This window comes from Brachycentrus maculatus, unplaced genomic scaffold, assembly GCF_059751285.1.
Source record: "Brachycentrus maculatus isolate JH-2025_06_01 unplaced genomic scaffold, ASM5975128v1 h1tg001242l, whole genome shotgun sequence".
Taxonomy (NCBI): domain Eukaryota; kingdom Metazoa; phylum Arthropoda; class Insecta; order Trichoptera; family Brachycentridae; genus Brachycentrus; species Brachycentrus maculatus.
Genome location: NW_028281922.1, coordinates 6,035 through 21,968, shown reverse-complemented (window position 1 = coordinate 21,968; position 15,934 = coordinate 6,035). Strand labels below are relative to the sequence as shown.

The 15,934-nt window shown below is 39.6% G+C and overlaps 1 protein-coding gene across 1 annotated transcript; it reads left to right on the top strand.

Moving 5' to 3' along the window:
• The first annotated feature begins 13,077 nt into the window (after positions 1-13,077).
• On the top strand, positions 13,078-14,264 carry LOC148299259 (uncharacterized). The gene has a single exon (XM_088276261.1). The coding sequence runs from the start codon at positions 13,830-13,832 to the stop codon at positions 14,133-14,135; it is 306 nt and encodes a 101-aa protein (XP_088132387.1). The 5' UTR covers positions 13,078-13,829; the 3' UTR covers positions 14,136-14,264.
• The last annotated feature ends 1,670 nt before the right edge of the window (positions 14,265-15,934 follow it).

Here is a 15,934-nt window from a genome sequence, read left to right as displayed (position 1 = left end):
GCAGAGTGAAATCCTTGGAGTAAAAGTGGAATTCAGTGCGCATCCTCGAAAGGAATCTGGGAGAAAGTGCAATTAAGCATCAGAGAGGCACATAGTTCCAGCAGCCAAAGGACATGGAGAAACTGCTCGAAATAGAGAATAACTTTTACATCGAAAAAATTACATAGCTCCAAAAGGCTCTCAGGAAAAAGGAGTAAGAGCTAAAGTAATCGAAAAGAAAAGGGGAAGAAGCCAGAAGAAACGTAGAGGATCAAGAACTCATTTCAGAGAACAGCCGCCTGCAGGAGGAAAACAGTATACTGATCCGATAGAACAAAGTCCTGAAGAATAAATTAAGGGAAGCGGGCATTCTATGACATCACAGTCGCAGACAATGCTTGATAATGTTAATATTGCTTATATTATGACATAGTGTGAATTCCATAATGAATGATTGTATTAATATCAATGCAAATTTAAAAATAAAAGTAAAAAAACCCTGCGGTTTTTATTCACGACGGAAGCAGATATGCGCTCGATAGAAGCCATTGGCATGAACGCAAAGTAGACTCGAAGATACACTAATTCATCACGAAGATCAACAGCTACGCTTCTCCCACAGAGATCACTCTCCCTAAAATGATCGGCATTGAAAAGACAATTGGCCTATTCGGAGCCCTTTCAGATAAATCTTAAGGTTCATTCCCCACAATGTCCGCATACTCAAAAGACAATAAAATAGCAAAAGGAGTACAAATCCTTAATATTAACAGAATATGTATACACTGAAGATGCTCACTGGATAGCTGAACGAATGGAACATTTCAGATCTTTAAAGTAGTCAAGCATAAATCTATGAGAGTCTGCCTGACTTCAGATCGCACTATGGGGTTGTTAAATGCGATCGAAGCATCTTTATTTTTGGAGGGAAAAATTATGGTTACAACCCATAAAAACGACCCACGTAGAACTATGAGAAGCCCGAAAAAACTCATTGGAGGTATTATAATGATGTATATGAGTTCATACCGTTTAGCTCTTCGTGGTCTCTTTACTCTGCAGCTTAGAATGAGATGTCGAAATAGAACCAGGAGATGGTCCCTGAAAAGAGAATCCCCCTGATATTCGCATCGTTCCAAGGCAACTTATTCTTGTACGGAGGTTACAACTAAAAAAGGTCATTTGAGGACGCTTATCTAAACATCGACAAAAGGTGGATAAAACTGTCGATCAGTAGCAAAAGCGAGTATATATCCGCGAAACTGCATTCAGTCAAAAACCTAAGCTATTGCTCTGGGAGTAATGGCATATATGCATTTGGGGGGTATCATTAGAGCAGCGGAAAGTTTAGTGATTAGATGTACCAGTTTGTCATCGACCAAAGCACTAAGACTCTGTAAATACTGCCAATATAATATGCGCCTTTCAGAAAGGAGTAATCCGGATTTAAGAAACCTCCGTGTCCTCGATCGCATCATTGCATGATCAACATCACTTCTCACTTCATTGCAGTTATTGGTGGCATCTGCGAGGAAAACCCAAAGAAACATTAAGCGGATAGTCTCAACAAAAAATATAGGCAGCTTTCCGATATCGTGTTTTTTGATGTCATGAAGAAAGCTTGGCATCGAGTGCATCCCGTTAATGGCCCATTAAAGCTCTTCCGACCCTACAAAGCTGCGATCCAAGCAGCGAGACCTATTTAGGCGACCTTCTTTAACAACTTTCTCTACATTATGACAAACGAGCCTTAAAATGAAACAGGCATCTTTTCACACATAGACCGAGACAAAACTAACGTGAAACTAACAGTTGTATAGTTTAACGAGTATTTAAGTTTACGGCCATAATCCTGTGGAAACTGTCCATAACGGCTCCTGTAATCAAAATAGAATTTATTCGATAAAAAGACACCCTTCTTATCGAATGGCTTTATTTATAATATGGCATTGAACATTAACTTTTCATTTGCTGCGTTCGGACTGATCGCAGATTGCGCACTTTCGGTCGGAGCTACTCAATTTGCAATAAATATACGCGAGTAGAACAGCCACTCCCAAATAAAATAGTTGCATCATCAATCTTACTACATAGAGATTGCGTTCGATGGATCAGGGATTACAAGTTAGTTATTTAAATCATTATGCTCGCATACTCCTGTCGAGAAAGATGAATCCCCTGATGCAATGTTAAGCAAGAACCAAAAGCGCCCCTCAAAGTAAGTTAAACCATTAGAAACAGAGCAGCTTTAGCAAACATTCACGGATCGTCTGAAAATAGGGGCCATGCGCCTTGGGAAGACTTTAGTCTTGATCGCCACATGCAAGTTAACAAACCTACGCAGATACTTCATCTTTTCAGCTGACAACCTACTCATGCATGACTATGAGCAATTGTATAGCTACATGACGTATGAGTAGTATATTGATGAGTATGGCGAGTGCATCACCACCAGTCAGGGATTCTACAACAAGGGCTACATCATTAACTATTTGAAGGGCTTTGTGAGCAATCCAGCTGAAGTGCTGAATGTGGCAGTTGGCGAGAACAACTGCGTGATGCTCATATTCTAAACAAACACTGTTTACAACACCTAAAAATAAGCATTCCCTGAGCTCATTGCGATATAGGTTGCCTCGGATTCGGAGGAAAAGGAAGGCCGAATGGAATAGGAAAATGCACCCCAATTCGATATCTACCAATACAAAGATTTCAAGAAAGTTTAATTTCTCAAAGAAACAGCAAATATTGCATTAAACAACGACCCCGAAGTTTCGCTCATTTCCTACCTCAAAAACCTATACCTCTCGCAGTCTATCGATGGCAGCTCAAAGCCAAAAAGAGTATTCGATCGAGTTTACGTGCAAGGAACAGAAATCCACTCAAGAAACTATAAAATGATCCAGCCATAAAGCGGCAAAGGCATGGAAGAAGAGCATCTTCAGGATGATCGGTTGGAGGAGTACTTCTACGAGCAGTATCTGCGAAAGGTGTGTGGCAATAGCAATCTTTTGGAAATAATCAAAGATCAGTAATGCACCATTTTGGTCTCTTTGAAGACTCGGTAGGAAGTAAAATACCGAGTTTTCTTATGCAAAGTGTTATCAATAAACACTCAAACCAACTCCAGGGCCTATTTATCTTTAATGGAGAGCAACCACGGTGTCCTGATTTACCACCAGAATAGACTCGTGAGCAGACTTGACCTAAATTTCGGGGAACTCTTCTGGAAGAAGCTCTACAAAAACAAGTACAAGAAACTGATTAACAAGCCTCTCTGGTAGTACGTTGGCATTCTGAACGTACATAAGGGACTAACTCCAGTCTTGAACATGACACGTTTCAAGAACGATCGCGCATTTCGCAAATTATAAAAGCAAGTTTTCACCCATATCGAAGAAAGCCACCATAAAAAGTCATATGATATCATCAGAAGCAAGCTCTAAAGTATGCAAGCAAGATCTGAACACTAAAGGGCAGCAGGTAGAACTTCAATGCAAAAGAAATAAGACCATGAGATGATTGATGAGAATAATGAAAGGAATGAAAAGAATGAAAAGAGTGAAAGGAGTGAAAAAAATGAAAGGAGCGAAAGGAGTGAAAGGAATGAAAGATATGCGCGAAATTAGTAAAGCCAATCACGAAAATACATACTGCAAAATGAATAAAAATTAATCCCAGCTTCAGTAAAGGAAGATGTTCACATGAATATAAATATGTGCAACTAAAAAGTGATAAGAAATAGCTACTTTCCGATTGTGAAATAAAATACCCTGAAGGATAAGGCAAGCACTCCCAGAATATAAGTAATCAATTTGATTGATGATCAATCCAACTAAGAAGAGCAAATACCATTAGAGCCAAGAGCAAGTAATAGTCTCTCCAAATGATATTTCTTAAATGTTGACCATAGTTTGCATTCACATTATAATTCTGAAAATAAATATGTTTTTATGTCGAGTTCAGATGTAAATTAATCTGTAAATCAAGATTCAATATTTCCCTTGCAAATTAATGTGCAAATCAATCTGCAAACTCATTTAAATTTCAAAAATAGCAATAACCACACAAAAATAATTCTCAAAAACATGAAATAGAATAATCAAGGGGATCTGGAGACTACTTCTTGTCCGAAGCACAAGGAGCCTGCTATATATATTTGTTCTGTGGAAAACTGCAACGACCATCGCCTAATATGCGAAATATGTAAGCAGAAATAGACATTACACTTCTCCCATCATGCTAACTATATCTATCGAATTAAAGAATTCAAGGAATTTCAGAGTTCGAAGTCTACGATTCCGAGATTGGAAAAAGGCATTAGCGATTGCTAAAGTTTTATATTGGAGTATAAAAGGCTTTGCAATGAGCAAATTCAGCAAATAAATACAGACTTCAACTCCATCAGGAAAGAGTTCATCAGCATTTCAGAACAATACGAAAGTATATACACACAACTCTTCAAAAAGTAAATCCAAAAATACGATGACAAAGTGCAAGAGCTGAAGCAAACACTCAGATAGTTCGTTAAAGAAAAGAATCATCAAGATTCATTCTTTACCATGCTCTTTCACGAGAAAAGAGGGTAGGCCAACGAAACACTCGAAAACACCATCGTCAAAAACTCAAAGGCATTTCGAGTTCGGGCTGAAATTATCACATTGCGATCAACCATTGCTTTGGGGAAGAACAACAATTTAAAGTATAAAAGTACGGACCTTTAGCATAAGAAGTTTAAGGAACTTTATGACTATTTGATGGATTTCACATCCAACTACTTCGATAAGTTTAAAATCCTACTTGGACAGACTGCGGAAGGCGAGGCTTTAAGGAATAGCATTGCTTCGGAGACGAAGTCTTTAGCCATGAGCCGAGTATCCTTAGGAACACCCTTGGATTTTAATAAAGACCTGTCGAGAAGCCAAGTTAGCATAAACTCAGAAAGAGGGTTTCAAAGAGTGGAAATGCCGAATCCGCACCCTCAAGTTATCAAGCTGAGGGAGAAGTTACCTGAGATCATCCTGAAGAAAAGTATCACATTCGAAGGACCATACTTATACTCGACGGGAGTCTACTATGGGTAAATAGAATCGATGAAGAGAAGTGGTTTCGGGACTTTCATCTTCAGCGACGGTTCGATGTATGAGGGGCAGTGGGAGAACGATACCATGTCAGGATGCGGCAGACTCATCAAAAAGAACTCTTACTATGATGGAGATGTCAGAAATGGGAAGGCCCACGGAAAGGGGAACTATGAGGACGAATACAGGACCTATTCCGGCGAGTGGAAAGACGACAAACGGAATGGAATTGGCGAGGAAGAGCTCAAGGTCAAGAAGAAGAAATATACAGGGATGTTTCAGAACGATAAATACAATGGAAAAGGGAAACTCATTGATGAGGAGTCCACTTATGATGGAAAATTCAAGGATGGGCTCTTCCATGGCGAGTGCCTCATTTTATTCAAAAACAGATAAACTTTTAAGGGCTCCTACTTGGAAGGGGCGAAGAGTTTCGGAAGGCATACGTATGCTGATGGCAGCTATTATGATGGCAAGTTCAAAGAAAATCTGCCAAATGGCACTGGCGAATTCTATTGGGCTGATGGCCTTCGATATTCAGGGCAGTGGATCAATGGGCTGCAAGATGGAGTGGGAGTTCAAATTCATGCTGATGGCAGAGAAATTCGGGGACTTTGGAAAAGTGGAAAATGGTAAAAATGGTTATGATTTTTTATAAACTGATTTAGAGAACTCTATCTATCTATCAACTCATCTTATCCCTAATTATGACGATTAACAATTGAAATAAATAAGATAGATAGATAATGATCAATTTAAAAGCCTTAATTCTGAGGATTCCAATTATTTATTTGCCTAATGACAATCAATGCAGGCTGCATATACTTTTGATTAATTATAAACATTCCAGTCATTAATTAGACATGCAAGAAAACTAAATAATCTACCTTTTGAGATATTTAAGGCAATCATAAAATCAATTCTAGTGATAGAATAACTAAAACATACTCAAGTCGAGCAAATATAAATTAATTTGTAGTAAGAATCATCGCATTTCACGGATTTAAACTCGCAGCCAAAGCGATAAGTTTCAGTTTGTTTGTAATATCTTCCATAATCCTCATCCTTTATTCCTTTCCTTTGCAGACAGCATATATACTTTTATTCTTATGGAATCCGTTCGCTTACAGGCTGTTTGCGTAGAAATCGTTTGTGTGCGGGTCGTCTTTCTGCGGGTCGTGTTTCCGCGGGTCGTTTGTATGGAAATATTTCTCAGAGCAGAAACTGTTAGAATTTTAAAGAAATGAAATCGATGAGCCTTCGAACAAATCGGCATTTGACAGTGCCTCGGTCATATTGTTTCGCATTTATTTGATTTCTTTAAAAAGTGTTTTGATTTGTGCCCTTTGGAGGGCGTTTTATTGTTTCAAGTGTTGGTTTTCGAGTTTGATTGATTGGTTTGAATGTATGATCTCTTCAATTTATTCAATAGTATAGCCGTCTGATATTGGGCAATTAGCCTGGGTCTTGCATGATCGGAGAGTCTTTCCAGCGAGGCTTGGCTTATTGGTGCGATTGAGTGATTCCCTCCGATTTAGTTTATACTTCGCCTTATGTTCGAGCACGGCGGGTATATCTACTATGCATTAATCGTCTTCCCGCTTATCCTGCTTATCCTGCTTATCCAACTTATCCTGCTTATCCAACTTATTTTATTTATGATGCTGATTCAATTTATCCTATTTATGATGCTGATTCTATTTATCCTGTGGGTTCGACAGGTGTTGATTTGATAGCTGATCTTCGAGTGCATAGATGTAACGCATTTCCGCATGCATTTCCGATTACTTGATGGTGAGCGATTAAGACTGGTCAGCACAGCTGGTGAATGGGCTTTTCTCGAGATCACCTTTGGGTGCTAATAGAGCCCAAATGCTCACAGGCAAGCTGGTTGGGTTGATGGCTCGACATTTAATAGACCAGTTAGTCTCAGACTTCTGAACTACTTTAGTTCTGTTATTGCGCAATGTCAGTATGTTCTTCTTAGTCTTATTGTTCTGCCCGACACTATTCCCCATTTGTAATTGTGTTTAATTGCAGTGACCCTACAAAATACAGCCGTTGGCATTGGCCTTTGCTGGCTTGGGTAGCAGAGGTTGGGTATTAGTGCTGCATGGGGTAATGTGGCATTGATGCTGTTTAATGACTCGACCAGCCATGATATACTTATATTTATATCGCAATAAGTGTATTATAAGCTACTAAATTAAGTTTTATTTGAATACCACTTAGAGGTTTCAAACTAATGTGAATTTTCTGGCTTTCCTATTCGAAAATATAAAGGAGTTAAGGCATGATAGCCAAATCTGAACATTATGTAATTTCAGCAAGGGTCTTAAATGGAGTTAGTCTTTAATGGCTTCAGGATCATTGAATATAGTACAACGAGGTCTTTTAGTCCAATAATTGTAAAGTATAAAGCAGAATATTTTGTCATTTGATTTAATAGAATTATTGATTTAATCGGCATTCCATATAGGTAGAGGTATATAGTAATCTAAAAATATAAGTATATAGTCATATAGATAAATAGTTATATAGTTATATAGTTGTATAGTTATATATCGATATAATAGAGTTGTTGAAGGCTTAGCTGAAGCAAAGAATGCAAGACTTCCTGCAAGACGACAGCTACTAATTCATCAATAAAGAGTCATAGGGGCTATTGAGAGAGATGTGGACCTTTTTGGGCTGCTGATTTCAGGTTTCAACAAGCCCATCGAATGAGGATATTGTATAAAATATTTATAGACCATTCAATGAAGATCATCAAGCGAAACTAATCTTAGACATCGAGAATTGGGCAACGGACCCAGTAGTGAACTTCATAATAATTGGTATCGACTTTTGGTTCTGGCAGTCTTTGCATTGACAGGCGTCATTGCATTTTGACCCAGACTTGAAGCAGGGGCAATAGCCTTTCAGGCACCCAGTCTTGCATTTGCAGGACAACGATTTGGGGAATTCCTCAGGGATCGGTTCCGCTGGTGCTGCGAGTACTTGTACATCATTTAAGATCACATGATCTTGTACATCAACGGCAATCATACCTGAGCCGTCAGCGTCAGCTTCGATCGGAGCAGGGAGCTAATTGCCAAGAGCATCCCAGAGAGTTATCTCAACAGGCTCTGCTTCATCAAACATCTTCATATCTTCATAGCCCTTGTTCATCTTTTAATTATAATCACAACTATGAAATCGGCCACATTTAAAGCTCGGAGGACGAACGATAACCACTAATTTTGGCTCGGCCAGTCCAACGTAACCCAGGTAAATTCAAATCAGATTTTTCGCGCTTGTTATCCATTATCGTCGATTTGCCAATGGCCTTCGTAGATTTGACATTTCGATAATTAATCCTAAAACATCGCATCCGAGTGATATCGGGAAAATATTTCAAACGCGCTCACAGATGGTCTCCAAAGACTGACTGCTTTCGTCTAAAGATGCATTGAGCTTTCGGCTTGTAATCAATTATTCGTAACAATTTTGTATAGTATGGGATTTGAACCTCATCTATATAATAGGATTGTATTGTAATACTATAATGACTATACGTCCATTCATTCATTATCAATTTAATAATACATATATACATTTGCCTATATATATATATTTTTATATTGAATTAAATTCAGCTTTAGGAATAAAAATACATATAATTAAAATTATTATTATGCATCTATGTATGTATAATTAAATGATCATTTCATAAGTCTGTATTATGTTCGTCATTTTTTGTGTTGCCATCGTTCTTGTTATTGTTATTTGTACTCATTAAGTTCCTTATCTATTTGGTCTATTCTATGTGTTTGGTGCTTGTAATATGATGTTTGACTGCCTCGATATCCCATAGATAGATTGGTCTCTGGTTCTGCAGGCATAGCTTATACTCAGGCCCCAGATGCCACAATGCCTCAATACTCTCCACTTACATTTCCAGCCCTCCTGCTTGCAACTGCCTGATGTATTTGATGGCTTCCACATTCCTTTTGATGCTCTCTAAACCAGCGGATGAGTAGAAATGCTGCAATTAGCTTTTCAAGCAGTACGGCTGGTGCTGTTCCTCACTATTACCCTCGCTCTTAAGGCTCTTCTGGTGATCCATAATTTGTTGGATCCAGAATACGAGATGCTGGTTTATTGCTCCGCTGTATTTAGCGCCTTCGAGTTTAAGTTCCTCGTACTTTGAGGACTGCTGGGGTCGGAATGCAAATGCATATACTCCCTCATAGCAATGGCCACTGCTATTGCCCACACTTTGCGATGAGCATTATACTGAGAGGAACTCCATGAGTTTCCTCACCATTTTGGAATCCGACGAATCAGAAACAAAGACAATTCTTTTTCGATCTTCTTCCTTGACCGTATATCCAAGCTGATCACTGCGCATTTGTAGCATGCCCACAATCTTGATGAATTACCTAACTGCTGGATACTCTGCAACACGTTTCTTTGCCATTGCAGGATGCACCAGCAAAATGCAGATCTCATTTGAAAGTGCTCCCTGAATGAGTTGGTTCCGTATGTTATGTGTCAACTTGGTGAAGCGAGGCAGTTCTAGCAATCCATTCAATATCCTCATGACTTACTCGAACTATTGAGGCTGCAATGTGTCATCAACACACACTTTAATAGCTGGCTTCTTGAGTAGCCAACCGATCAGCTGTTATTGCTGCTGGCTGTTAGATATCACAGGGTTCATGCGGATGACACTAGTTGTTTTTGTTTACATCTCCGCCTTTGTGCATGCTGAAATTTCTCGCATGCATCTCAGTTTGAAATGGTACACGAATTATGTGACTGTTAGCTAATTTTAATAGGTGGATGTTTCAGAGTTGCAATCAATTACTATTTTGGGAAATGGAGAATGACGGGAGTGTTCTCCTGTTTCGATCACCCTACTGAATGTGATAGTTCTGGTCGAAGACAATGAGGGGGAGTTTAATGTTGCATTAGTATATATTTTGGAGACTTTATTGATGACTCTGACTGCCATTTCTGACTTTTTACACCACTAATGTCCAAAAACTGTGATTGTCCATTGCTCTCCTGACTTTTTTGTTTCTTGTTCTTGCTTGATTGTTTGATGGAGTTGCACTTATTGTAGACTGAGGAGTAAGATCAGTAGTGTATGTAGTGGTAAGGGCATTTGGAATTATCAATAAGTCTTATATTATTGCAATATTCGAAGATCTATGCATATTACTATTGTTATATGACAAAACAAACCCCCAATTTTGATGGATAATCACTATAATTAAAGGCAGAAGTAATGCACTTTATTCTTATTTTATTCTATCAATTCGATTCAGTTCTTAAGTGAGTAGCTTCTTATCATCTGCCATTCATCGTTCTATAATTAGCTACCAAGTGCTCTGAGTGCTCTGAGTGTATCAAACAAACAAAATTCAGTTAAAAAATCCAAAACAATTATCATGTAATCCCTTTAATCAATTCTAATTCGACTTAGCCATTAAATTAATTAATTCCAATACAAACTAAATGTTCATACCAAATGCACTAACTTAAAGATATCAATACAAATATGAATAGAATATGAAATAATTAATGCGCGAATTTCGGATAATTTGATAATAATTTCAACAATCTGTTTAAGGTGGGGGTGTGATTTAATGGAACCCATAATTCTGGAAATATAAATTGGTTGCCTATATCTCAGCATTGGGACCAGAGTGGCATAGAGGATTTAATGATGATAACTCTTTTGTTCATTCGCAGTGACCCCCTAGTGTTTACACCATGATGGCACCTTCCAATGTCTGATCTCCTCTTTTTAGCCATGCTGACACTCAAGATTTAATCTAATTAGTCTATGCTGCTTAATTTCGATATTCTTATCAGCAGAAACTTGGTAATAGGGCTATCTCTGGGCACATTCACAATAGATCATCCTAACGCAGCAATTGCCCCATAATTAGCATATATACTGTAGGATTCCGATGAATATTAAATGAACAACAAAGAAGCAACAGAGGAGCAGACAGAACATGAAAATGAAGAATATGAAACTCATATGCAACTGGAGAGTGTGTATAGGTGTATAGATAGCGAAGAATTCGATCTATTTGATTGGTTGTTTCTGTGATGGAACCAGAGTTAAGTTATTTATTAGATTGTGAATTATTAATGAATATCACATCATAGACAGTGTGTTATATTGATTAGAGAGTCTTCGCAGGAATCGATTCGCAATTATGTATATACCTGAAAGATTTAATCATCTCTATGGAATTCCACTGATCATGGAAGTTGGTTCTTTGAATACCAAAATCGGATACGCTGGTAAAGACCGCCCTGACATCGTAGCCCCATCTGTAATTTGTTGATCAATGTGATAGTATGTCCAAGTTAACAAGGAAACTGGCGAGAAGTCAGAGTTCGATTTCTATCAGCATATGCCCAAATAAAACTGTGATCCTGAGACCATCCTCGAAAACTGTTTCATCGAGGAATGGGAGGGGTTCCAGACATTGACCGACTTCAACTTAGGCAAGAGAATGCAGATCACCCCTTCTCTATGCCCCATATTCTACATCGAGCCGCCATTTAGCAGCAAATAGTACAGGCAGAAGCTCATTGAGCTCTTTTTCGAGGGCTATGGCTTCAATGGCCTCTTTATGCATAAGGCGCCAGTTTTATCCACATACCTCTTTGGACTCGATAGTTCTCTCGTTGTTGACATCGGCGCTGAATTCACCCATGTCATCCCTGTGTATGAAGGATTCATTCATTGGAAGGGAATAGCACGTGCTCCCATCGGAGGCTAAACCATTACTCGGGAGCTATTGCGGCATTCTCTCAAGGATGGCCCCTACAAAAACAAATATAGCAACCAGTCCAAACTGACAGGAGCCATGAACGAGTGGGGCATGATGGTAAATGTTTATTGAACGCAGGAAATAATGAGATAGGTCAAGCATCAGCATTGCCACTTGTTGGAGCACCGTGATGAGTCTCTTTCCTACAATGATTACACGGATAAAACTGTCTACGAGTTGCCAGATAAGAATAAAATGATATTCGGCAAGTAGCTCTTCATCGCTCCAGAAGCCTACTTCACTGAAAACTCGGAAATCAACTTTAAAGGAATCCAGCACTTGATCTCGCAGTCTTTGGAGAAATGCGAGGCAGAGCAACGCAAGGATCTCATTCCGAACATCCAGTTGATTGGAGGAGGATCCTTGTTCAGTTCCACGCCTGACCGACTCCAGAGAGAGCTGATCGAGGCTGACTTTTCGGGAATGGGCTCCAAGATGAAGGTTTTCACGACCAATTAGAAAAGTGAAAGGTCAATTTCGAGCTGGCTGGGAGCGACAATCATGGCCTCTATGAAAATATTCGATAAGTTTGTAATTTCCAGGAAGGAGTACGATGAACATGGAGCAGCCCACGTCGAAAAGAGGTTTTGATTATATTGGCAGTATAGTCTCAGAACTCGTAAATACAATATATAAGTTAGTCGCTATGTGCATATACTGCAAATACTCCCACTCGCTCGCTTCATATGAATGCATAAATATATATATTTGAGATCTGATGGTTTAAAAATTCAAAGACGCTGCAAACATTCTGTAAGCTATTGAGATAACTAAGGAAAGCGAAGCTGAAGCAGGATGATCTGGAGCAGGCTCTGATTTAGGTAACTTCATAGGAAAATTGGCAAGCTCCAACCCAAGTCCTCCACGAGATATCGAATGCTGCCTACAATTAGTATCTGCTGACATTAGCTTAGTGAAAAGTGGCAAAGAATCAGCGAGTTCATCTGGGATAAGCTCAAGAAAAAGAACACATGGCGGAAAATACTTAAAGTACCTATTTCGGCAATCACAGACACTCAACCTCATCGAGTTTCTCATCAAAAATGGGCCTCCCAATACCATTAGCACCTTCAAATACGAACTCCATCAGCTTAAATCATTCCAGAATTTCACCCACTACAGCGAAGGCACTGATCGTGGCGAGCCAAGTAATCCATTTGTTAGGTTAGTTCGAGAAAAGTCCAAGCAAATCGTATAACTGCTCTCCAGCGAATAACTGCTCGAGGAGGAGAGGGTCAAGGCTAAGAACATCCGAGAACGACTGGGCGTACAAAACGGGTTCACAGGTGGATTCAGTGCAGGATAAAGCCGATACGAAGGTTACAATAGCAAAAATTACCAGAAGGGAGCAAGCAACAACAACAATTATACAGGCTCAATAGTAGGAGTCGGCGAAACAGCCTACGGAAATTATACTGATCATCAGTCCACGTTGGCCAAGTACAAGGACAAGAACTAAAAGCCCAAAACCACAGCCAATTCAATTATCCCAGATATTACCGGCTACGGCACACTTGCAAACCCCAAATAGGAGGAAACTGGGAAGTCAATCGTTGTCGATGAGAAAAAACCATTTGAGAAGTAAGCCCCCAAGTTGAGAAAGCCTGGAGCCCCAGCACCACTGGCAACGCCACCATTGAAACTGTAACCAGTTCAGAAGCCTCAAAACACAAATGAAACTCAAAATCAAGGTTCAATTCTGGATGACGATATTTTTGGATTCTCAACAACCGAGGCTCCGAAGATATAATCAATAACAACCAACTCCCAGCAGCTACCTACAGCCCAACAACAACAGCCATTTTAATTCAATCCCCAGCAACCCCAACAACCCCAACAACCCCAACAATTTCAGCAAACTTCACAGCAATCGACATTACAATTTTCTGCTCAGCAATCTCAACCGCCTCAATATAATCATCCGTAAATGCAATTTGTTCAACAGCCTCAGCAGTATGTGCAGCCACCTCAGCAGTATGTGCAGCCACCACAGCAGTATGTGCAGCCACCACAGCAATATGGACAGCCTCAGCAGTACGGACAGCCTCAGCAGTATGGACAACAACAGCAACAGTATGGACAGCCACAGCAGTACGGACAGCCTCAGCAGTATGGACAACAACAGCAACAGTATGGACAGCCTCAACAGTATGGGCAACAGCAACAGTATGGACAGCAACTAAATCAACAACTTCAATACCCACAACAGCAGTTTATGCAAATAAAAACCTAAGCTCCACAACAGCAATTTTCAGGACTAATTAATCCGATGTATAGCACAACAGGGCCGATAGTAGCACAGCAGCAACAAGCCCAAAAACCACAGCAGCAACAACAAAACTTATTGCTCAACAATCAGTCACAGGCCCAAAATTCAAACGTACTATTTCTAAATATAATGTAGGTGAAGTGGCTATCGACTGAAGAAAAAGGCTTAATCGATTTCTCAGATTTTGGAACCGAAGTTGCGAGCAAGAAGGAAGTTAGTCCCTTAGAGATGTTCGACATGGCCGCAGGTAAGCAGAACAAGGGCAATAATATCCAAATTGATACATGGAACTGGTGATCTCATAGTCTCTAAACCAATATCACTCTCATATAGAATACTATATTATCTTAGATTCTGCATATGGAATAAAGATTGTCCGATTTATTCATAAGTATCACTTATCCTCGTCTTTATCCTTTTTCTTGCGCTTGACGAGCTTCTGCGCGGAATTCGGCTTGCCTTCCTTCTTTTATTTCCCTGTAATCGAGTCTTTATCTTTATCTTTTTCTTTTTCTTTGTCTTTGTCTTTCTCTTTCTCCTTCTCTTTTTATTTGTCTTTTTATTTATCCTTTTACTTGTCCTTCTCTTCAGGCTTCTTTGGGAGGATTTTCCTGAATTGTTTATTCAATGGTTTACTTAGTTTGTGATGGCTACACCACTGGGGGAGTAGCGAGAGGAGCTTGCTTCAGAGGAATGTTGGGAGTGGGAGTGGTTCTTTGGGAACTCTGGATTTGGGATGGATTTATCAGCCTTTGTTTTAGAATGTGCAGGATCTTGACGAGCTCACTTGATCTATCATTGATGTCTGATTTAGCATATTATTTACCTTTTCTTTTCCGAAGAGGATGGGATACCTTAATTTCTCCTTTCAACTTCTCGGAGACCATTTCGAATTTCCAGTTGATTTCTGAAGCATCTCCATGGTCCTTTTCGGACAAGCGGATCACCTATTTGGGGCCTTCAAACTCCTTCATGACTTTGTCGATATTCTGAGTCAGGGAGTACCGGATATCATCCTCGTAGTCGATGCCTCCTGGAAATCGAGTATTTTCGCTAAACTTATTAAACTCACTTGCGAGCTTTTCAAAAACGAAGGGGCTCTTGTTTTCATGGATGGACAGGGGCTCATTGATAAAGCTCTCATAATCATCCAAGTTGATCGAGGTGGCTTCGTCTTCTTTTTTGGAGGCCCCTTCGGCATCCATGCCATTTTCGTAAGATGTTAAAGGCTCCTCATCCATCGTCTTTAATTTTACATGGCTGTTGTACACCCTATACGAAGTGTTTCCACTGTACACCGAGTATGGCAGTATCTTTCGATCCTCTAAGCTTTCTGAAAATCTATGAAATAGGGGTACGTGGAGACGAGTTGTTATCTTTACAGACCTGGCTCAGCTCTTGGATTTGAGTTGGGGACAGGTACATGCTCGCAAAGGTGGGCTGAGTGGATATAAAGAGAGTGATTAGTTTCCAATTGCTTCCAAAGATGCCCATGTATTTGCGAACCAAGAATGTTAGCTCGCATAATTAGGTCTTTGTGAGCTGCGACTTCTGGGGCAGGGATGCAGCAGATAGGGTGCCATTGTTGCTAATTTTGTAGATAACACGATCAGAGCAGGGACCTTCCGCACTTAAGAACATTTTGGCCATATTGATCTGATCATTCCCTTCGATTTCATGCTGATATGAGTTTTAGAGGACACTTAAATAATCCAATAACGTACTATTTCGAAATTGTTTTGAATCGCTTGAACACGTCTCTC

Coding starts and splice junctions, on each gene's coding strand:
- LOC148299259 (XM_088276261.1), top strand. CDS start 13,830: ATGCAATTTGTTCAACAGCCTCAGCAGTATGTGCAGCCACCTCAGCAG.